Raw genomic sequence first — 21,554 nt, 5'->3', positions numbered from 1 at the left:
GCGCTCTGAAGGAGACACAATTCAACCCCTTCTCCCTCTCACCACCTCGACCAACCCTGCCTCGCCCGTTTCCTCCCTCCTCCTCAAACCCTCAAGACACAAAACCCGAGAATGCGCCTCACCCAGCCCATTGCCCGAACAGCGCGCGCTGCCCAGACCGCGGCCGGCTATGCGCGCCGGCGCACCCTCTACACCACGTGCGGACTCGCCGCTCCGAGCCAAGTACGATGTGGGACAGTCTCGCTAGGCCTCGGGCGCATGAGCCGACCGGCTGCCCGAAGCGTGTCGCCAAACGTCCTTGGCATGGCCGCCCAGACTAGGAGAAGGGCCTCTGTTGCTACTGCGACTGTGGAAGACGGTCAGCCTGCTACGGCAACCACCCCTTCCCCTTTATATATCCCGGTTCTCTGATCTGATCTGACGTCCAGTCGCAGCAGACGCCGAGGAGCTGGGGCCCATACAAGCCTACGACCAGCGCGTGGGGGACGGACTTCTGCGCAATGATGAGCACCAGAGAGGTGAGGAAAGACGAAACACGCGTGCCATGACCACGAGGTCTTTTGCCCCGGCGCAGAGACTAACCCAGCCCGCGTTCTGTTCCTAGGCATCATCCAGAGCCTGCAGCACCTACACGAGGAGCTGCGGCACTACCGCGCGCCGCCCGTGGTGCACCCGACGCTCGAGTCGCTCAAGCCGGCCAAGTCGCTGCTCTCGTGGTTCGGCGGCGGGTCCAAGACGCCGCTGGGCAAGATCCCCAGCGGGCTGCCGCGCGGGCTGTACCTGTACGGCGACGTGGGCAGCGGCAAGACGATGCTGATGGACCTCTTCTACGACACGCTGCCGGCGGCGGTGCGGACCAAGACGCGCATCCACTTCCACAACTTCATGCAGGACGTGCACCGGCGGCTGCACCGCATGAAGCAGCAGTACGGCAGCGACATCGACGCCGTGCCCTTTGTTGCCGCCGACATCGCCGAGCAGGGCAACGTGCTGTGCTTTGACGAGTTCCAGTGCACCGACGTGGCCGACGCCATGATCCTGCGGCGCCTGCTCGAGGCCCTCATGTCGCACGGCGTCGTGCTCGTCACCACGTCCAACCGCCACCCCGACGAGCTGTACAAGAACGGCATCCAGCGCGACTCGTTCGTGCCGGCCATCCACCTGCTCAAGCAGCGCCTGCACGTCATCAACCTCGACTCCACCACCGACTACCGCAAGATCCCGCGCCCGCCGTCGGGCGTCTACCACGCCCCGCTCGACGCCCACGCCGCCTCGCACGCCGAGAAGTGGTTCCGCTTCCTCGGCGACCCGGACCAGCCCGAGCCGCACCCCGAAGTCCAGCGCGTGTGGGGCCGCGACATCGTCGTGCCGCGCGTCAGCGGCCGCTGCGCCTGGTTCACCTTCGACGAGCTGATCGGCCGCCCCACCAGCGCCGCCGACTACCTGGAGCTGATGCGGTCGTACGACGCATTCGTCGTGAGCGAGGTGCCGGGCATGACGTACCGGCAGCGCGACCTGGCGCGCCGCTTTATTACCTTCATCGACGCCGTGTACGAGTCGCACGCGAAGCTGGTACTAACAACAGCGGTGCCGCTGGCCGAGCTGTTCGTGTCGCGCGCCGAGATGCTGGAGTCCATGGCCGCCAGCGCCACCGCCGCCGCCGACAGCGGCGGCGCCGCGCGGTCCGTCGAGGACGTCATGAGCCACATGATGGACGACCTCGAGCACAACGTCGAGCAGCTGTCCAAGTCGAACCTGTTCACCGGCGACGAGGAGGCCTTCGCCTTCGCCCGCGCCCTGTCGCGCCTGACCGAGATGGGCAGCCAACAGTGGGTCGAGCGCGGCATGGGCCTCGAGACGGCCGGCGGCAAGGAGGAGCGCGACAACTGGGCCAAGACGCGCAGTCGCCAGATGGAGGACAGCATGTGACCGACCCACACACACCCGTATATATATATACCTCTACTAACCATCGACGCATGATGGACACCTTGACATCGCGCACCCATTGCTTACCTATGTATATACCGCTAGATACCCCCTGGTCGCGTTCATCTGTTTGAGGAGAGGAAAGAGGGGGAATAAAAGGAGGGCGTGTTTCCTGTCGAGCAACGGAGCGAGCAGCAGCATTGGGACGGGGAGCATTTTGGGCCGGCGCTTTCTTTCCTAGCGTACGGAGGGCATGTTGCGTGCGTTGGCCGGGATACCTATCTACCTAGCTGCCTACTTACCTAGGTAAGCAGGGTAGTTATTTAGCTTTGGTGCCGAGGATTAGCATTGCGGAAGGCGCGATATGTGCCATCGCTGGCGGCGGCGGCGGCGGTAGCTAGCTGTGATTTAAACCCACACCCAAGATACCTACCTCGCTGTTGTTTGCCCATACTACGTGTACGACTGCGTAGATCCAGAGCCAGTGAATGTGCCTGTCAAGAGTCTGCCATTTGCGGATCGGATATACATATATATACACGCACGTCCGCCGGCACGCATACGACACAACGTGATAAAAATACAACTAGACTCCCTTCCTCTCCAACTCCAGCCACGGCTCCGCCCACAGCCAGCCTACCCACACGCATCATCAGTAGATGCCCGGGAACAGCACATACGGCACGTCCGTCTTATACTTATCCCACTGCCCGCCATAGCGGCCGGCCATGTACTCGTCGAGCACGACAATCGAGCGCGCCGCGAACGTCCACAGATGCCATGCGGCCACCCCCAGACCGGCCGTCCACCCGCCGGCGGCCAGCGCGAACCCGGTGCGCCACAGCGTGTAGCCGCCATAATTAATATGCCTCGCAGCGCCCCACAGCCCCGTCGTGCACACCTTGCCGGCATTGGCCGGCGCGTCCTTGAACCGCTTGCGCTGCACCTCGGACGCCGTCTCCAGCGCCATGCCGACGACGTACAGCAGCCCGCCGGTCAGCGCGGGCAGCGGCAGCGCGACGGACGACGACAGCCTGACAACCTTCGACGAATAAGACGACGTCGCGGCGCCGAGGAACAGGAATGCCGCCAGCGAGTTGACCACCGTGTTGTACGCCGACACCGACGCCGCCATGCCCGGTGTGACCTCCTCGCGGCACGTGGCCGCGACCCAGAAGATCTGCTTCGCCGAGCTGCCGGCCGCCATGGCGAGCAGGAGCGCCGTCGACAGACGGAGCGTCAGTCCGCTGCCCAGTGTGACGGCTGACGAGGTCGCTGCTTGCGCTAGCGGCGACACGGCGCGTATGCCGACCGCCGAGAGCGCCGAGCGCCCCCATCCGCCCGCGAGCAGCTTGTATTGAAGGAGCGGGTCGAGCGCGCGCAGGGCGATGAAGGTGCCGGTGCCGACGGGGTTGGATTTGTCTGTGTTCCAGGGGTTGGGAGTCAGTTATTGTGTCTAGGTATTGTACATACGGATACCGGGTGGGAATAGGTTCAGGGGGCTAGCAAGGGGGAGGGCTGGAGGGAGGGAGTAAGGTAGGCAGGCAGGCAGGCAGGCAGGCAGGCAGGGAGGGAGGGAGGGAGGGAGGGAGACTAGGTGCTGCACGCACAGTTGCCGCGGCTGATGAGATCATTGATCTTCTTGTTGCTATTGCTGCTGCTGCCGCTGCCGCCACCGCCAGCATCTTTGGCTAGGGAATCGGAGCTCATGGTTGCTGTCGGCTCGGTTGCCCCGAGCTGCTTCGCTGTTCGTCTGGTAGCTCCCGTTGAGCTGGTGCGAGGAAAACAGTGGAAGCTCTTGGGGATCAAGTCAAGGCCGCTGAGGTCATTGGAGGGAGCTCCGGTGCCAGAGCTGGGTGGGCGGACAGGTGTGGCATGATAAGGAATGGATGTCGCCAGACCCAGGAGTGCGGGGAAGACGGCATGGCTTGAGTCCAATGCAATGGAATTGGATAGCTTCCGAAGCTAGGTTCGCATTGAATCGGATTAATCAGCGAGCCGTCTTTCCTTCGATTGTTTCGTCCATTGCTTCGATTCCCCAGCGCATCGTGGTTATCGGGCAAGCCAAGTGGAGTGCGTGTGGGCATCTCCTGCAGCACCGCTCTATCGAGGCACGATCAAACTTAGTTAGGTGCCTCCCCACCGTTGGGCTGGACCTCCATCTCAGCAACAGCACTTCATAGTAGGCAACATCTAGGGCCTTGGTGATATCGGCTGCGTTCGAGAGAATTAAAATTTGAATATTTGCGGAAAGGGTGCCCTGTACTATGTATTTCATCTGCCTCGATGGACATGACATGTTCGAGACCTGCAGCCCCCGTCAGGGGGCGTTTTTGGAAGGCCCCGATTCTTAGATCAGCGTCTGACGCGGATTTAGAGGTGCGTTTCACCACCCCCACAACCGCCCTGCCGCCCTGCCGCCCCAGCAACAGGTGGGCGGAATGACGCCTGCACTCCCCCCATTGGGCCTAGATCTGCCCTGTCAGACGCCTATCATCCGCCAAGGCTTGGCTTCGGACTGCGGCTGACGGGCTCCGGGGCGGGTGCCGACAGACCAGGCAGCTCTCCTTTGATCGCGGGGAAAGCTCCCAGCTCCTCCATTCGACTTCTCCCACCGCCCATCGAATACATTCATCACTACACCTACGACACTACCAGCCTCTATCGATACAGCACCCGACAGCCACCATGAAGGTCTCGAGCGCGTCCCTGCTTGCCGTGCTGCTGCCTGCAGTCAGCGCCCGGTTCGTCGAGAAAGCCGAAGCAAGCCAGAGCCACGTCAGTCTGGACGGCGAGAGCTCCCAGAAGTACTGGATCGAGCTCGCTCCCGGCGAGACAAGATGGGTCACAGAGGAGGAGAAGTGGGAGCTGCGCCGAGTAAGCCACCCCGAGCTTTCCCACGCTTCCGTCGTCACCGCAGCCAATTAACCCGTCCTGCTCTCTCCTCTAGAATGGCCAGCGCTTCTTCGACATCACCGACCACCCCAAGCTCGGCATGGCGGGCGGCAAGGCGGCGGCCAAGAAGGTCTTCAAGTTCCCCAAGAAGCCGACGCTGCAGGATGAGGTCGCGCCGCTGCTGGCCAACCTGTCCAAGACGGAGATGGAAGACCACCTCACCAAGTTCTCGTCGTTCCACACGCGCTACTACAAGGTACGATGCGCGCATTTCAGTTGTCCTTTTCTTTAGGCCATACGCATTTAAGGGGCCGAGCTGACACGTCTGGACGGATCGCAGTCCGACTACGGCCGGCAGTCGAGCGAGTGGCTGCTGGGGCAGATCAAGAACATCATCATCGCGGCGGGGGCCGAGGCGACGGTCAGCGCGCAGCACTTTGTGCACTCGTGGGGGCAGAACAGCATCATCGCGACCATTCCGGGCAAGAGCAACTCGACCGTAGTGATCGGGGCGCACCAGGACTCGATCAACCTGTGGCTGCCCAGCATCCTGGCGGCGCCGGGGGCCGACGACGACGGCAGCGGCACCGTGACCATCCTCGAGGCCTTCCGCGTGCTGCTGCAGTCCCCGGACATCGTCGAGGGCAAGCAGGAGAACACGCTCGAGTTCCACTGGTACAGCGCCGAGGAGGGCGGGCTGCTGGGCAGCCAGGCCATCTTCTCGAGCTACGAGAAGGCCGGGCGCGACATCAAGGCCATGCTGCAGCAGGACATGACGGGCTTCGTGGCCAAGACGCTGGCGGCCGGCAAGGTTGAGAGCGTCGGTGTTATTGTCGACTACGTCGACCCCAACCTGACCGAGTTCATCAAGAAGGTCATTGTCGAGTACTGCGACATCCCCTTCGTCGAGACCAAGTGCGGCTACGCCTGCTCGGACCACGCCTCGGCGTCCAAGGCCGGCTACCCGTCGGCCTTCGTCATCGAGTCGGCCTTCGAGTACTCGGACGACCACATCCACAGCACCGAGGACCTCATCAAGTACCTGTCGTTTGACCACATGCTCCAGCACGCCCGCCTGACCCTGGGCTTCGGGTACGAGCTGGCCTTTACCGACTTTGCCAAGCTGGAGAAGGCCGACGACGAGCCCGAGACGTACAAGAGCGATCTGTAATTTAATGTGGCTGCTTTCGAAGCGAGGTTGTTTCGTTTTGTTATGGCAGGCTCTGGGCACACACGATACAGGAGCAGCGGGATTATTTAGTGCGGATACACGCAATACGGCGACATGTGAGAGTACGGCGACATTTGAGAGCGAGCACCGGCTGGATACTATGTATGCTATGTTACGCAAGCGCTACCAGTTTTCTTAACGAATTACATTCTCTATGCTATCTACCATAGGTACCTGATGCATTGTCAAGTGATTTGGACCCCCTGGAACCGATTGCACGACTTGATAGGGAGACATAAAAGATGTAGTTGAACATATAGTGTATTAAACACGACATGTCGACCCTCTCTAGAAGGTGTTGATAAGTAACTAGTTCAATTAATTCTCCCTCATTGTTCGGCTCGCCGCGCACATTTGCCTAGCGCTACCTCAGCAAGCTTAGGTATCGAGTAGTTGGCGGGCTAGCCACTGCCATCTACGCCTGACGTCATCCATGATCTTAGCCCTGGCAAGGAGAGTTGGGGAGGGGAAGCTCTGGGGAAAAGTTAGCAGCAGGGCAGGCAAGTTCACCTCGGAGAATTCGCCCGCGTTTCCGGCATAAGATAGGCAAAAGCCAATCAATTCATGTCCTTACATTACCAGACTATCCTTCACACCCTTGACCTCTTTTTTTGCCTTTATTCCCGTCTCTGTCGTGGTCTGCCGGCTGTTGCTGAAGGGCAATTCCACAGGGATCGACACGTCACCCCAGGCCTTCCCCGGAAACAAGCACCCCCTGCTTTTCCCAGGGACCAGAACTGCCCTTGCGCTACGTCGTCTTGGCAAAAGCTTGGCAAAACTTGGTTTCGGGTTCGTCACCATCCATCATCCACCTATTATTGAGCTCAACTATTCCTCCAAGCCTCCTTTCTACACCACGCCACCTGCCCTAGTCTCTCAAAGTGTCACCGGGCTGATTCTCATCATGCCAGCTGTCCGCCTTTGCATCTCTGGGCCTTATATACCGGACCCAGGACGTCGTCCTCCCTTCTGGAATCTGGACTAGACCAAAACGCTTACAACACTTAGGTTTCACTCCAAGCCTATTCACCTTCTCAGGCTCCACTCAGACCTTAACTGCCGTGCTCAACCTGCCCGTTCTCGAGACTCATATTATTTACTCGTGTATTATCTTTGTGTATTATCTTTGTGTATTGTACCAACCCCTCATCATCCCCGACGCCGCTGTCGAGGAATCAGTCCCACGGACCACAGTCAGGGGCTTGTTTACCTATCTTGCCGTTCCAACAACGGCGCCGCCATGGCAGAACACCAAAACACCCTGGGCCGCATCAGCGACCGTGTCGTGAAGCTGTGCACCTCAACCGAGACGGTCTCGTCGCTCCTGGCCAGGGAACCCGGCCTTGCGCCTGCCGACGCCTGGGAAAGACTTTACGGCCAGCATGCCCTCAAAGCCGCGGCCCGTGATGATGCCGAGGACGAAGACGCCGCAACCCCCGAACCGGGCCCGGTTGAGGCGGACGCCCTGCAGACGGCTGCAAGCTGCGGCAAGTGGGGGCCGACGCAGCCCAGCGAGCTCTTCCTGCAGATATACCACGACGCCCTGTGCACGCTCAACGACAGCCCTGTCCCCGCCATGGTGAGCCTGCCGCTCATGGGCAGCTGTGGGGTCATGCCCCTGACCATCATCTCTGTGTAAGTTTGGTCTGAACATTTACTTATTAGCTTCGTGTTAGCTTCGTGCTAGTTGTTCAAGTCCTGTGCTGACAGGTTGTCATTTATGCTGCCAAAGTGTGCCTGACATTGTCCGCCACATGTCCAATGTCATTGTTAGGGCCGAGCGAGAGGTCTTCCTCGCCACTAACTACTGGCAGGACAGCGTCGCCTCCAAGTTCCTCACAGACGCTATCCGTGAGCTGGACAGACGAGCTGGCGAGCGCGGGTCAAGGGTCGTCGTAAAGGTTCTCTATGACCGGGGCAGCCCGAAGCAGCTGATCGAGCCACACTACATCGTCTCCGAGAAGGCCTTCACCGGCAAGAATGTCAAACTGCCCCAGCCCTGCGAAATCCAAAACATCGATATGGAGGTCATGAACTACCACACGCCACTCCTAGGCACATTTCACTCCAAGTACATGGTGGTCGACCGCAAGATTGCCCTCCTGCAAAGCAACAACATCCAGGACAACGACAATCTCGAGATGCTGGTCCACCTGGAGGGTCCTATCGTAGACTCGCTGTACGACATGGCCCTCATCTCGTGGCACAAGAAGCTGGACCCCCCCTTGCCGAGCGCCAACTCGCCCGCTGCCCAAGGAGGTCTAGGATCTTGGCCCAGCGAGGAGTCGAATGGTTCTGCCGTCAAGGGGGGGTCGCGGCATGAGAATGGCAGAGTACGGGAGCCCGGGGTTGTTGATCCGTCGGTGCCTGCGGCGAGCAGCGACACGACGCGGGCTGACACGTTGACCGGACCATCGACAACAGAAGGGGGCACCCACCCCCATCCGACTCAGCCCCAACCGACTGGTGCGGAGGCTACTGGTGGCGACGAGCAGAAGAGTAGCCTCCGCAGCCAGGCCCCCAATGGAGCCGCCGACAAGCAGGCCGAAACGTACTTGGCCAAAGGCGAACAGTCCATCCCCCAAAACCAGATGCAGGAACCTACTCCGCCAGACAGCCCCCTCCCAGAGCACGACTCTGAGGACCCGCACTACGACGTCGATATTGCCGGCGAGGTAGCGCGCGTGCAGACGGCCGTGTCACCCAAGCCGCACGAGACGCGCATGCAGGCAGTGACGCGGCTGCTCAACCACACGGTGAACAAGGGGTTCGAGGGCGACGCCCCCAAGAGCCCACCCGGCGAGGAGATGACGCCCTACATTGCCCATCCCGCCCACGAGCCGTTCCCCATGGCCCTCGTCAACCGCGCGCCCTACGGCCCGCCGACCCACAAGTCCGTGTCCAACCCCCAGAACGCCGCCTGGATCTCGGGGCTGCGCCACGCCAAGAAGTCCGTCTTCATCCAGTCGCCGACGCTCAACGCCGAGCCCGTCCTCCCGGCCATCCGCGAGGCTTGCGAGCGAGGCGTCGACGTGTACTGCTACATCTGCCTCGGCTACAACGACGCCGTAAGTTGACACCCTTCTTTCTTCCCTCGATCTCTCAATACCTGCTATATATTTTCTGTCGAGCAAGGACAGCAAAAGCTGACCACGGCCACGTCCAGGGCGAGCTCCTGCCCAAGCAGGGCGGCCACAACGAGATGGTGGCGCACAAGCTGTACGAGTCGCTGTCCGCGGCGGCGCGGCAGCGGCTGCACTACTTCTGGTACGTGGCCAAGGACATGACGCGGCCGCTAGTACAAGAGCACAAGAAGCGCAGCTGCCACATCAAGCTCATGATCGTCGACGAGCGCGTCGGCATCCAGGGCAACGGCAACCAGGACACGCAGTCGTGGTTCCACTCGCAGGAGATCAACGTCATGCTCGACAGCGCCGCCGTTTGCCGCGCCTGGACCGACGCCCTGCGCCGCAACCAGAACACGCACATCTACGGCGCCCTCGACCAGGAGCAGGGCCTGTGGCTCGACGGCGACGGTAATGAGGCTGAGGGTGTTATTGGCGTCGATCCCGGCAGGTTCAGCTGGGCTAGGGGCGTCGTCGGGGCTATCAAGAGAGTTCAAGGGACCGGCGGGTTTTAAGGGGGTGTTTTTGGGTGAGTATAAAAGGCATAGGATAATGATTACGTTTCCTGAGGGATATCATGGGAAATGAGGCCTCGTGCTTCAAAGGCGGGCGTCCTAGATTTGTATTTTCCTAAGTGATCTGGCAGTGTGTGGTCGTATAGATAGCCCGTAGCACAGGAGTATAGCAACCGACGAAATCAAACTTATTCCCTCGCAACACTCCGCCAGGTTGTTCTCTTGTGTGTCGGCCTAGTTGCACAGCAACTGAGGAATAAGGCCCAGGTCGGAGGAGAACAGATAAGAACCCAGGAGGGCAGGGGTTCCCGAACGTGGAAAAGAAAATCGTGAAGCGGAAGCGGAAGGGTCGGCACACCGCGCCAGCTAGCCGACTTTTGGCGTCGGGTTCCAAAATAGAGAAGACAGACAAGTCGGTGTTAGCTTGATTGATGGCAGAACACAGGCTCACTCGGCAACAACTACCGAGCTAAGAGACAGACAAGCCCCTGGGTCTATCACACCATCGACGAGCCGGTTCTAGGCCAGCTGCCAATTTTAACTCGGGATCTTCGTGGAGGGGCGAAGGAACGGCCAAGTGCTCTTGGGGAACATTGGGTTTCTTCCTAGCATTCAGCCGAGGCCGAGCGGGCAGGAGCATGCTCGATGAGGTCAGCCCTGAATGGCGTCTGCCACTTTACGTTGCGGTTGTTTTTCAAATGTGGAACTGGATCGGCATCTACGGTAGGCTCGACGGCGTGTCATGCTCCTGGCTATGGAACTGACTGATCCCACAGAACGGGTGTTTCGGTACTTCGAGGACTGGAGCCACAGGGGAAGATCCTGCCCCTCGCCGTGGTTGCCATTATTCCTGGAGTTGCAAGAGCGATCCTTGCGACTCAAGGACGATTTGGAGTTCGGATGAAATTCGATCGCGGTCTAGACCAAGTCTATCCACCCCAGGCCCGGAGGTGGTCTGAAAGTACCTAGCATGGGGGGCGGGGGTGTCTAGAAGGCAGGCAGTACTGGGGCGGTACAAAAACGGAAGGCACACTTAGCACGTTTGATAAAGGGGACTGTACTTCATTGGTATGGCAGAAATGGCAGAAGCCCTAGGTACCTAGGCACACCAAATGAAGCCTGCCACGAACTTTGCCACCTCTCCTCAGCTTCACTTGCCAGTGATAAACGGCCCTTTTCGGTCCGTTCTTGCCTTCTATTTCTACCACTCCTTCTTCATTCTCCATTCCCTCGTCTCGGGAAGTTAGCGGGGGAAAGTGCATCGCGCCATTTTGTAAGCCGCTGTTGCCGTCGGAGAAAAGATTTCGGTCCCGTCGGGTGTCTGTCCTCTTTTCCTACTCTCCCACTCGCCTTTTTCTGGACTTTCGAAACCTGGGCAACACGAGTCGGCGAACACCAAAGCTCTTCAACGCCAAAGCAACTTGGTCCAGTCTCTTCTCCGGCCCCCTGTCATTTTTTTATTTTTCTCCTTTCGGATCCGTCTCCGACCAAACGGCAGTTTCCAGCCCCACGAAGAACTCTGCCCCTCTGTCTGGTGGAATCTAAGCAGCCCGAAGATACCAACATGACTGTCAACGAGCCATGTCAAGGAGCCTTCTCCTGCACCAGACAATTGGAGAACGTCTGGACTCTGCGGCATCGATCTGGGAGTCGAATCCCGAGAAACTCTGGTAATCTGAGTCCCACCACAAACTTGACACACCGGGATCCCTCACCAAGCCCGACTTTACTCGTTTTCCCTCGAAACCTCCCTGCCTCGCCTTGATGTTTCCTAGAGGATGAATGACCAACCTTCTACGCCATTTCCACACACAGGTAAGAGAAACCCGACCCCAACTACCCAACTTTGCGAGAAACCATTTACTAACTAGATCTCCTAGCGCAGAGCAGCACATTCGATACGCAACAGCCCGCCAAGTTTCCACACAATAATACTTTCTGTCTAGTTTAGCATGTGGCCTCTCGAAGCAGAAATCAAACTAGTCCACGGGCCCGGATAGCTTGGGTCCAACGACATACACTTGTGCGGGCGGGTTGAAAACATATCGACGAGACGGGCAACTGTTTGCCAAGGCCCCACCGTCGAGTGTGTTGCCCCAGATCCAATGGCCGATTTAATGGGCTAGCCTCAGCGTTGGCGAGAAATTCTAACGTGGACTAGATCAGCTTGAGAAAGCCATGGGTTTCTCGCCTGCGGTCGGATGGCTCAGATCCTGCAAGCAATCCATCACGCTTTTCCTGTATATGTGCGCCTCGGACACGGTCCGAGGGAAGGAGAAGGAAACCTACCGCCAACACAGAACTGGTTGGCATGAACGCCAACATGGTTGCCAACATCATAGACAGGGCCGACCATGGTGTTCCGGCCGAGGCCGTCGACGATGCGACGGGCTGTTGCTGCGTCAGCAGACGAAACAGATACATTTTGCCTGGCACTCTGGACAACAGCAGCTATATGGTCGCAACCCCCACAGCAGACGAAGCTGCTAGAGGCCTCCTCGCCACCGACCTGGCCAAGCTTTACACGAGGTTCAAACTCGTTACCTTCGGCCACTCCACTGGTCAACAAGGCTTCTCTATTCTAGCACCTTCTTTCAGCCGCGACTTACCCCCCAAGTCGGGGTTGGGTAACTCTGCTCGCCTGTTGCCTTCCTTGAATGTAATGGCCGTTTCTCAGGCTAGGGGAAACCACCTGGAAGAGTGGCCGCCCTGTTGTGTACCAGCCACACAACAAGCGGTTGTCTCTTGTATGCAGGTCACACACACAGGGGCCGCCTCTTGTGTGCCAGCCGCACAGGGGGGCGACCTCTTGTGTGCCAGCCGCACACAGGGGGGGTACTTCTTGAGTGCCTGTGGGACGGCGTGGAAGACAACTGCGGCGGCGGCGGCGGCGGCGGCGGCAACCTACAATGCAAAGAGATTCGATGGCGGGCTTGGTGTTTAATTTTAAGTTTACTTTTGTTTTCGGGTTTGTTTTCTTTTTGCTTTCTCTTTTTGTTATTTCTTTCATTATTGTCTTTGTTCATTCTTTTCTTTTCATTTTGTATTCTTTTATTTTTATTCAGCAGTATTATGCCCCAGCACATTGCCATAGGCAGTCACGGACTACATAACGTCGCGGGCATGGTTGCCAGAAATTCTGCAGCCAGAAGTGTTTTTGCGACTGCGAAAAATCCGGGTTGGCTGGAGAGTGGAGGGGTGGCTGTTTGATGTAATTAGGAGGCGGTTTGGGAGCCCTGACGAGTAAATACTCTGCTGACAGTTTTGTGATAGATCTAACTGTGGAAGTCCCTCCTTGAGCAGACGAAATGAAACGATGTTGATAGATATCTTTGTGATCCTCTGTGAAAGACTTGTTCACTGGATATTGTGACTTACCTGAAGTGATCTCTCCTGAGCATTATCACAGGTCCTCCGAGATCATCTGGCGACAGATGTACATGTCGGGACAAAGGGTATTTCGAAGGTCGGACAAGATTCACAACGTCCTGATGTTAATAATTAGTGAAGTAGTATGTTACTCATCAGCCGAAGCTGTCTTTGTTTAAGGTTCTTAGACTAGCTCAGGGGTAACTCCTAGGCTCGAGGGAGGAGATCAATCGATTCAGGCAGCACTACAGATCAACGCTTGCAAGTCGATATCGAGCACAAAAGACTCGTAGAAACATTCTAATTGACTATTAACACATAGCTACTGACCCAGTGCCATTCTTCTGGGCTACCCCTGAATGATACACCTCCTGACCCAACCTCCGGCCCCGACAGAAACTCTTCAGCACCAGCCAAACTTCTCATTGGCAACCCAGTCAATATCCCGAGTGTCCCCGTCACCGTACCACATGAGGCTAGCAATGCTTGCGCTGTCGCGGTCGATAAACTTGTGCTCGACTCCCGAGCGCTCGATCAAGCCCCTAAGCTTCGCGTCGGGATTCCACAGCTGCACGTCCTCGCAGCGCCACGCGGCCGCCTCAGCCTGGGCCAGCCTCAAAATGGCCCCGACGCCCTCGGCCAGGTACGAGCTGCTGCTGCTGCTGCTGCTGCTGCTGTCGGCCTCGTCGCGCTCGTCCTCGACGACCAGCCGCAGGACGTTGAGCAGGTTGCCCTCCTTGTAGTACCACCGCGTCCACAGCGCCCAGATGCGCCGCCCCGGGCTGCCGTACACGGCCCCGCGCACCGTCGGCAGCGTCTGCCCGCTGAACACGCGGCCCATGATGAACTTCTCGCGCGCCAAGTGCCACATCATCGTCTCGGCATCGGGCGCCAGCGCCACGCACTTCCTGCCGCCGGCCCCTGCGCGGCGCGCCAACTTCGCTCGCAGCAACCGCTCGTCGATGATACACAGCTCCATGATCTCGTCAGCATCCGTGATGGGCCGCAATACCGTGCTGTTGGTCTCTGCAGCCGCAGCAGCAGAGGGCGGAAACGTCGCATGGCTGCTCTCAAACGGCGCCCAGCCGCGGCGCGCATAGAACGACTTGCCAATGTCGCTGTACAACACCGAGAAGAGGACGTGGCGGCCGTCGTCCCGCGCCGCGACCTTGCCGTCGTCGTCGTCCTTGCCGTCGACCTGCCACGACCGCAGCGCCTTGCCCACCTCCTGCATCATGCGGCCGGCGTAGCCGCGGCCGCGGAAGCGCGAGTCGGTGAAGACGGAGCCGAGGCCGTGGGCGACGCCGTCCTCGACCACAACAACCTGGCCCCCTCCTCGAGAAGCAGTCCCGTCGGCGACAAGGGCGCGCTTGCGCAGCGTCTCGCACGACGACAAGATGGGGCGAGCGTCGGGCGGCGCGCCGGCCAGCGTCAGGATCCACGTCGTCAGCCCGCCGTCCCGCGACAGCGCCGGCGCCGACGACAGGTGCGCCTCGCGCTCCAGGTACTGCTCCCGCGTCAGCAGGCCCCCCCACATGGCGTGCGACAGCGTCCAGTTGTGCCGCCGCTCGGCCGCCGTCGGGTGTGCCAGCACGAGCTCCGGCGACGACGCGTCCGGGAGTGCCAGGTTCGAGGCTGTTTCTGATGACGAGCCCATTTTATTTTAGTTTCTTTTTTTCTTTTTTTCTTCTCGTTGTTGATGAGCCCCTTTCTTGTTCTCGACTGCTGTGTTTGTGTTACGTCGGCTGTGTTACTGTCGCAAGAAGAAAAAAAAGGGGGCAGACAGAAGAGCCGAAGCCTGCCGAAAATGGCCGAAGGGGCGCTTTGTTGATGTTATAAGTTAATTCTCGGAGCCAAGTCTGCAATTCGGCTCCTAAGCACACACCAGGTCTGTAGCGAATATCCTCTTCGTCTTAAGTCGCAGGCAGCTTGGATCCGCGGATACCTTTTACCGGCATGTCAGAACTTTGTGAGCCGTCAAAAATGTCGCCAGTAGGGGGGAGACAAAGAGAGTCAGCACGAGTCGGTCGGTGGAAGCACCCGCAACTTTTAACTTTAAAAAGAAGAACCCGATAAGAAAGATGGCTGCACTAAGAAAAACATGGACACGCACACACACACACACACACACGAACAAGTCACGCGGCTTCCAGTTGAAGCGGGATTGCTACGGACCATTTATACCGCCAGGAAATAACCGACCAAAGCGGTCGGTCTACCTACGCCCTATTGTCATCGTTTGCTCGGTTCCAAGGCAAGGCGTGACGTTACGTGCTCGTGGATGGTGAAACGAACATGCGCCAACAAGCGCACAAACAACACACAACACCACCGCCCACCCGGCCACCGACCCGGCGGGCGCTCCACCAGCCTGGCTACCTACGCCGCACAGGACCCGTCCGTCGACCCCCTCAGACCCATCGAAATGGATGCGACAGCCCGGATTCCTGGCATGTGTGCACCATAGGCAAGGAAGCCAGTGCAGTGTAGCAAGGGAGTGGAGTCCCGTCCGCACTATGCCTACCATACCTCACCTCGTCGAAGAAAAAGGGTAGGTGGGTAGGTAGTGAGCGGGGAGAGCGGGCCGTCTGTCTGTCTGTCTGTCTGTTGGCCGGATGTCGGATATGGGATTCACATCCCCGAGTTTCCGTGACATGACAGAATAAAAAGAAACAAGACCAAGAAACATGGAGAATATGACAGTTGATGACTTTCGTAAAAGGGGGCTCCTAACTCGACAACCATTGGTGGCTGCCACGAGGTCAGATGCCGCAGCCGCAGCCGCAGCCGCACGCACGCACGCAGCTAGGAAGCCCAGATTTACGTCATGAGGCACTTCTCGCGTGGCCTCCGCAGCGTGACGGTGTGTCAATCAATCATTTATGGCATTCGTTCATTACCTATCTTTTACTGCATGCCTTCCGTCCGACCGGATACGGAGCACCCGGCGGGAATACAAGGATTGTCTAGGGCGGTGACTGGCTCTCGGACCGCAAGAGCTGCCCGTTTAAGCCGACGATATCCAGCGGTGCCGTCCGTCCTCGCACTTGATCGGCGATCATGGGCCTCCCCCCCCAAGGCCGCCCAGAAAACGGGCTGTCTTTGTTCTGTGAGGAAGCAATAAAGTGACTGAAACAAGCCTTGAATTAATTCGCAGGTACAGAGTATTAGCTCGGCGATGGCTTCAACCGCGTTACTATACGCCCGCAGCGTGCTATCCGCACGTGGCTTTCAACGCATGGGAATGCAAAATATAGGCCTCGGACCGGTTACATATACATTCATTAGCCATCCACTGGCCGGAACTGCCTCTTATCTTGCGTCGCTTGTTTTCGTTTCACTCTATAGCCCCACAGCGTTGTCGCTCCCCGTCTAGTGGTCGTGTCCGTCGTCCTCCTCCTGTCTCTGCTCCGGATCCAACTTAATCAGGGTATCGATGCGCATGATGCTGATGCACGCCTCCACAGCGCTCTTCAGTTGCCGAATCTTGCTCATGCTCGGCTCCACCACGCCCGCCTTGATCTCGTCCACCACCTTGCCCTTGGTCAAGTCCAGCCCATAGTTCTTGTACGCCTTCTTACGCGCAACGATCTTCTCGTCCTCGTTGGCCTCGCCCTCCTGGATGCGCTGCGAAAGCGCGTGCCGAGACCGCAGCTGCGCCACCAGCTCCGACGCATCCTTGGCTGCGTTGACTGCGAGCGTCTTGGGGATAACCAGCAGCGACTGCGCAAACTCGGCGATCGCGAGCTGTTCCCTCGACCCGACCGTGCCGGCGAACTCCTCGAGGTAAATGTGTAGGGCCGTCTCGACGGCGCCGCCGCCCGGCACGATGCTGCCGCTCTCGAGCGTCCGCTTGACGGCGCACAGGCTGTCGTGCACCGACCGCTCCATCTCGTCGAGCTGGAAGTCGTTGGATCCGCGGAGGATGATGGAGGCCGACGAGTGCACCTTGGTGCCCTTGATCAATATGCACTCGTCGTCCGAAATGCGCTCCTGCGACACCTCCTCGGCGTGTCCGAGATACGACGCCTCGTACTTCTCGTCGCCGTTTAGATCCGAGAGCGTGCTGAGCATGGTCGCGCCCGTCGCTCTCGCGATCCGGCGCAGGTCTTCCTTCTTGCATCGGCGCACGGCCATGGCGCCCTTCTCGATGAACAGCTTCATGACCATGTCGTCGATGCCCTTTGTTGTGAGGATAACGTTTGCACCCGCCTTCAGGATGAGCTCTACCCGCTCTAGGACCATGCCGGCCTCTCGCGCCCGGATCTGCTCCAGCTGCTGAGGGTCGTCGATGGTGATCTGGACGCCGAGCTTCATGCGCTCCTTTTGGAAGTTCATGTCCAAGACGGCAATTTTAGCATCTGTTACCCGCGTTGTCATGGCCTGCGAAGCAACCGTGCAGTTCAGCGCGTAGCCCTTGACAAGTATAGACTCCAGCGCACCCTTGCCGTGCGCCTTGAGGATGTTGACGGCCTTCACCGGGTACTTGACCTCGTTCCTGTTGTTTGTCGACTTGACGGCCTGCATGGCGTCGACCACCATGTTGGAGAAGAACCCTGAGTCTCCGCCGATGACCTTGCTCGACATGGAAGTCTTGGCGATGTTCAGCAGCGACTCGCGCCCCAGGTTCTCGACCTTGATGCTGATGTGCTCGTTCATGTACTTGACCGCCTCGCGGAGCGCCAGGCGGTATCCCGTGATGATGGTGGTGGGGTGTATCCGGTTCTTCATGAGCTCGTTTCCTCTCCGGAGCAGCTCGGCCGCGATGAGCACCACCGACGTCGTGCCGTCGCCCACTTCCTTGTCCTGCTGGTGCGCCAGGTCGACCAAGATCTTGCCGGCCGGGTGCTCGACGTCGAGTAAGCTGAGAATGGTGGCGCCATCGTTTGTCACTGTCACGTCCTGTTCGTGTTAGGCGCCGTATGCACCGGGCATGTGTGTACATGTGTACATTCAGAGACTCTAGTGGAGGGGTTAGGCTCACTCCGATATCATCCACCATCATCTTGTCCAGCCCGCTGGGGCCGAACGAGCTCTTGACGACATTTGCGATGGCCTGTGTAGCTAGAACTGGAGGACAGTTAGCAGTGCTGGTGCGAGTTTGAAGTCGCAACATGTGCAGACTTCCAAGGCTCCCCGTCGCCAGGCTCCCCAGTCGCGCACTTCACTTGCCATTTTGGTCTCGAATATCGGCTCCAGAGATCTTTTGTCCACCAAGAAATAGCTGCCCGTTGCGCGGCTGGTCAAATAAGGAGGTCATGATGAGGCGTTATCGGTAATCGCAGCGTCGGGAAGAGAGGTGGTGGGGAGAGCAGGGCGGTGCGATCGAAAATCGGGTTTGGGATTGTTGATGCGGTTCTAGGCAATTTCGAGCTTCACCCTGCTGGCCGTCCTCCACAGGCAGCTGCTTGCCCGTCAGGAACTTTTTGCCGGAGGCGAGATAATCCCGTCCCGGGTTCTCGGCCCACAAAACATAATATTTCCTCGCACTGATTGGCTAGTTGCAACAATGCCTGACGGGGTCTGGGCTGAAGCAACGTCTGCGGACCCACAATGCCCCTCGTTTTGACACTTCAACACCTGTCGCAGGTGCGGGGCACAAAAAAAGCAGCCGTGCTCCCTCGATCCGACTTTGACTCAGACGGCCCCCCCTCAAAGCTGACTCGATCGGGACAATCTACTAGGCATAAATCTGTCAATTCGAGAATCCACTACCTCGAAATCCTCGCTGTCTCCCCGAGTACCCCCCGAAACCACAGCAAACATGGAGGAAGCAAAGGAAACGTCCAAGAGCGCGCTGAAGAAGGCAGAGAAGCAGGCCAAGATGGCGGCTGCAAAGGCCGAGAAGGCGGCCAAGCAGGCTGCGCTCCCTGTGATCGGCGGCAAGAAGACGGACGACATCATCGGCATCACCGTGTCCAAGTCGGAGAACTTCTCGCAGTGGTACCAGGAGGTCGTTCTCAAGGCCGAGCTGATCGAGTACTACACGGAAATCTCGGGCTTCTTCATCATGCGCCCCAACACCATGCACATCTGGAACGTCATCAAGAAGTGGTTCCAGGAGCGCATTGAGGGCTTGGGCGTCGAGGAGACCAACTTCCCTATGTTCTTGTCGCAAAAGTCGCTGGAGAAGGAAAAGTCCCACGTCGAAGGCTTCGCCCCCGAGCTAGCCTGGGTCACAAAAGCGTCAGTTGCCCCCCCAATTGTTTCGGTTAGAGTGGCCGTGGACTAACACGCGACAGAGGCGACAAGGATCTCGAGGTCCCCGTGGCAGTGCGCCCGACCTCTGAAGCTGTCATGTACCCCTGTAAGTTGACCCTCGAGCCTGCACCTGGCGTCGCGTGCTACGTGGTTCGTGCAATTGACCCTTCGTAGACTACTCCAAGTGGATTCGGAGCCACAGAGACCTCCCCCTCCGACTGAACCAGTGGAACTCGGTCGTGCGTTGGGAGGCCAAGCAAACCACTCCTTTCCTCCGAGCGAGAGAATTCCTCTGGCAAGAAGGGCACACGGCACACCTGACAGAGAAGGATGCCGGCGTCGAGGTACTCCAGATTCTCGAGTTTTACGCGGGCGTGTACGAGCAGCTGCTTGCCGTTCCCGTCGTCCGGGGGAAGAAGACTGAGGAGGAGAAGTTCGCCGGTGGTTACTACACAACCACGGTAGAAGGGTATATTCCCTCCAACGGCCGTGGCATCCAGGGTGCCACGTCCCACTGCCTCGGACAGAACTTCTCCAAGATGTTCGACATCACGGTGGAGGACCCCGCGGAAAAGGGCAAGCACATTCACGTGTGGCAGAACTCGTGGGGTCTCTCTACCCGTGTCATTGGTGTCATGGTCATGATCCACGGAGACGACAAGGGTCTCGTCCTTCCCCCGCGCATTGCCAAGATCCAGACGATCCTTATCCCCGTCGGCCTTACCGCCAAGATGACGGCCGAGGACAAGGAAAAGCACCTTGTGCAGTTTGAGGAGCTGTACCAGGTCATAAAGAAGGCCGGCATCCGCGCCGATGTTGACCTTCGGGATGGCTATACCCCGGCCTGGAAGTTCAACGACTGGGAGCTCAAGGGCGTCCCCCTCCGGATCGAGTTTGGTCCCAAGGACGCCGCAAAGGACGTCATCAGCTATGCCCGCAGAGACACGGGTGAGAAGGGCACCATCCCCATCTCGGAGCTGACTACCAAGATCCCCGAGCTCCTGGAGATCATCCAGCAGGACATGTACAACAAGGCTGAGGCCTCGTTCAGGGAACACCGAGTCAAGATTACCAAGTGGGACGAGGTTGTTCCGGCCCTGGACGCCAAGAACGTTGTCATCATCCCCCACTGCCTGTTCCCTGAGTGCGAGAAAAGGATCAAGAAGCTCACCGAGGGGCACGAGGAGCCCGATACCCCTGAGGGGCAGAAGGCTCCTTCCATGGGAATGAAGAGTCTCTGCATTCCGTTTGACCAGCCCGAGGGCCTGGTCAAGGGCGAGACAAAGTGCCTGAACCCGGAGTGCACCCGGCTAGCGGAGGAGTGGTGCATGTTTGGGCGGAGCTACTAAGCAAGCGGAGGGGCTCAGTTTTAGGGCAGCCGGCATTTGCTGCCTATTCGTCTTTGTCGTTTGTGAAAGGAAAATAGCCAGCTGTTGGAGCGGGTTAGGGTGAACGGATGGAAATATTACGAGTTGACGGCGTCTTCCTTATCTTATGTGTTTCTAACTTGCTCGATACCTACTAACTGTGCGCAAATAGACTTGCAGTTATGAGACGCCATCTTTATGTTCAGGAGTCCGTTCGCCAACGGCTCCCTAGTTAAAGCTAGCAGTGGTTTTTTTTAGAACTGTAACAGCGCTGTGCGTCAAAAACCAGTGGGTGCCGACTAGTGGCAGTTACAAGACTTGTCCGTCTCTGTTGCGCTAGGGGATCGCGGCGGAAGCTAGAGCCGGAGACGTTATTAGCCCTGTCATGCTTGCTTTTGGGATTTTTGCTACCTTGGTTTAGTACTATGTAACGGCAGACGGCAGACTATTGTAGCTCTCTAGGCGGCTACATATCATAAAATCTTCCAAAGGTAAGGAGGTGCACCAAGAACTTCGTAAGTATATTAAATAGGTAGTTATTAACGATTAGTTATGCGATAAATAATCAAAGTTGGTCACGAAAAAAAAGCCAATACCCGGCGGAACGATTTAGTTATATCTCGCGTTCTTTACTACTATTATAATGATAACATTGCCGTGGTTTTCTGAGGCGTAAAAGGGGTTTGGGAGAGAGGACCGGTGATATAAGGGGCTTGTTTACACTCTAGGAAACCGGAATTTTCCCCACAAGTATGTAACCGCCTGGGGGGGTAAGCAAGGTTGTAAGCTAACCGTCGAGTATCTGAGGAAAGCAGTGCATTGGCGATGCTAGGGGCTATATGTCTAATGTTTGTATGCAGAGCAGCCAGCTCCAAGACTCATCAGTGTGTTGCCGGCCTGAATAGGGGATGTTACTCCTTAA

The 21,554-nt window shown here is 58.1% G+C and overlaps 9 protein-coding genes across 9 annotated transcripts; 4 read left to right on the top strand and 5 right to left on the bottom strand.

Annotated features, from left to right (window-relative positions):
• Positions 1-303: 303 nt before the first annotated feature.
• On the top strand, positions 304-1,929 carry B0T26DRAFT_739115 (AFG1-like ATPase-domain-containing protein; the record flags this gene model as incomplete). The annotated part of the gene is made up of 3 exons (XM_060443667.1): positions 304-402; positions 446-518; positions 605-1,929. The coding sequence occupies 3 exons, from the start codon at positions 304-306 to the stop codon at positions 1,927-1,929; spliced, it is 1,497 nt and encodes a 498-aa protein (XP_060297529.1).
• Positions 1,930-2,255: 326 nt separating this feature from the next.
• Positions 2,256-3,779, bottom strand: B0T26DRAFT_188555 (uncharacterized protein). Its single transcript, XM_060433665.1, has 2 exons — positions 3,540-3,779; positions 2,256-3,351 (listed from the first exon to the last, which is right to left on the bottom strand). The coding sequence occupies exons 1-2, from the start codon at positions 3,637-3,639 to the stop codon at positions 2,582-2,584; spliced, it is 870 nt and encodes a 289-aa protein (XP_060297528.1). The 5' UTR covers positions 3,640-3,779; the 3' UTR covers positions 2,256-2,581.
• Positions 3,780-4,617: 838 nt separating this feature from the next.
• B0T26DRAFT_643512 (uncharacterized protein) lies at positions 4,618-5,995 on the top strand (the record flags this gene model as incomplete). The annotated part of the gene is made up of 3 exons (XM_060437540.1): positions 4,618-4,806; positions 4,880-5,080; positions 5,165-5,995. The coding sequence occupies 3 exons, from the start codon at positions 4,618-4,620 to the stop codon at positions 5,993-5,995; spliced, it is 1,221 nt and encodes a 406-aa protein (XP_060297527.1).
• Positions 5,996-7,295: 1,300 nt separating this feature from the next.
• B0T26DRAFT_673406 (uncharacterized protein) lies at positions 7,296-9,695 on the top strand (the record flags this gene model as incomplete). Its single annotated transcript, XM_060439592.1, has 3 exons — positions 7,296-7,690; positions 7,788-9,123; positions 9,222-9,695. 3 exons carry the CDS (start codon positions 7,296-7,298, stop codon positions 9,693-9,695), a joined length of 2,205 nt encoding a protein of 734 aa, XP_060297526.1.
• A 2,157-nt stretch (positions 9,696-11,852) lies between these two features.
• Positions 11,853-12,705, bottom strand: B0T26DRAFT_673405 (uncharacterized protein; the record flags this gene model as incomplete). Its single annotated transcript, XM_060439591.1, has 5 exons — positions 11,853-11,908; positions 11,985-12,086; positions 12,305-12,347; positions 12,462-12,599; positions 12,652-12,705. The coding sequence occupies 5 exons, from the start codon at positions 12,703-12,705 to the stop codon at positions 11,853-11,855; spliced, it is 393 nt and encodes a 130-aa protein (XP_060297525.1).
• Positions 12,706-13,467: 762 nt separating this feature from the next.
• Positions 13,468-14,721, bottom strand: B0T26DRAFT_749103 (uncharacterized protein; the record flags this gene model as incomplete). The annotated part of the gene is made up of 1 exon (XM_060445051.1): positions 13,468-14,721. The coding sequence occupies one exon, from the start codon at positions 14,719-14,721 to the stop codon at positions 13,468-13,470; it is 1,254 nt and encodes a 417-aa protein (XP_060297524.1).
• A 414-nt stretch (positions 14,722-15,135) lies between these two features.
• Positions 15,136-15,910, bottom strand: B0T26DRAFT_699790 (uncharacterized protein). The gene has a single exon (XM_060441492.1). It carries the CDS (start codon positions 15,589-15,591, stop codon positions 15,280-15,282), a length of 312 nt encoding a protein of 103 aa, XP_060297523.1. The 5' UTR covers positions 15,592-15,910; the 3' UTR covers positions 15,136-15,279.
• A 402-nt stretch (positions 15,911-16,312) lies between these two features.
• On the bottom strand, positions 16,313-18,470 carry B0T26DRAFT_188368 (chaperonin Cpn60/TCP-1 family). Its single transcript, XM_060433664.1, has 3 exons — positions 18,237-18,470; positions 18,049-18,134; positions 16,313-17,966 (listed from the first exon to the last, which is right to left on the bottom strand). Exons 1-3 carry the CDS (start codon positions 18,322-18,324, stop codon positions 16,437-16,439), a joined length of 1,704 nt encoding a protein of 567 aa, XP_060297522.1. The 5' UTR covers positions 18,325-18,470; the 3' UTR covers positions 16,313-16,436.
• Positions 18,471-18,828: 358 nt separating this feature from the next.
• B0T26DRAFT_642018 (uncharacterized protein) lies at positions 18,829-20,614 on the top strand (the record flags this gene model as incomplete). Its single annotated transcript, XM_060437401.1, has 3 exons — positions 18,829-19,250; positions 19,307-19,371; positions 19,440-20,614. The coding sequence occupies 3 exons, from the start codon at positions 18,829-18,831 to the stop codon at positions 20,612-20,614; spliced, it is 1,662 nt and encodes a 553-aa protein (XP_060297521.1).
• Between the last annotated feature and the right edge of the window lie 940 nt (positions 20,615-21,554).

This window comes from Lasiosphaeria miniovina (genome assembly GCF_030549165.1).
Source record: "Lasiosphaeria miniovina strain SMH2392-1A chromosome Unknown B0T26scaffold_3, whole genome shotgun sequence".
NCBI classification, from domain to species: domain Eukaryota; kingdom Fungi; phylum Ascomycota; class Sordariomycetes; order Sordariales; family Lasiosphaeriaceae; genus Lasiosphaeria; species Lasiosphaeria miniovina.
Note: the sequence above shows the minus strand (reverse complement) of the source record. Positions and strands in the feature narration are given on the sequence as shown.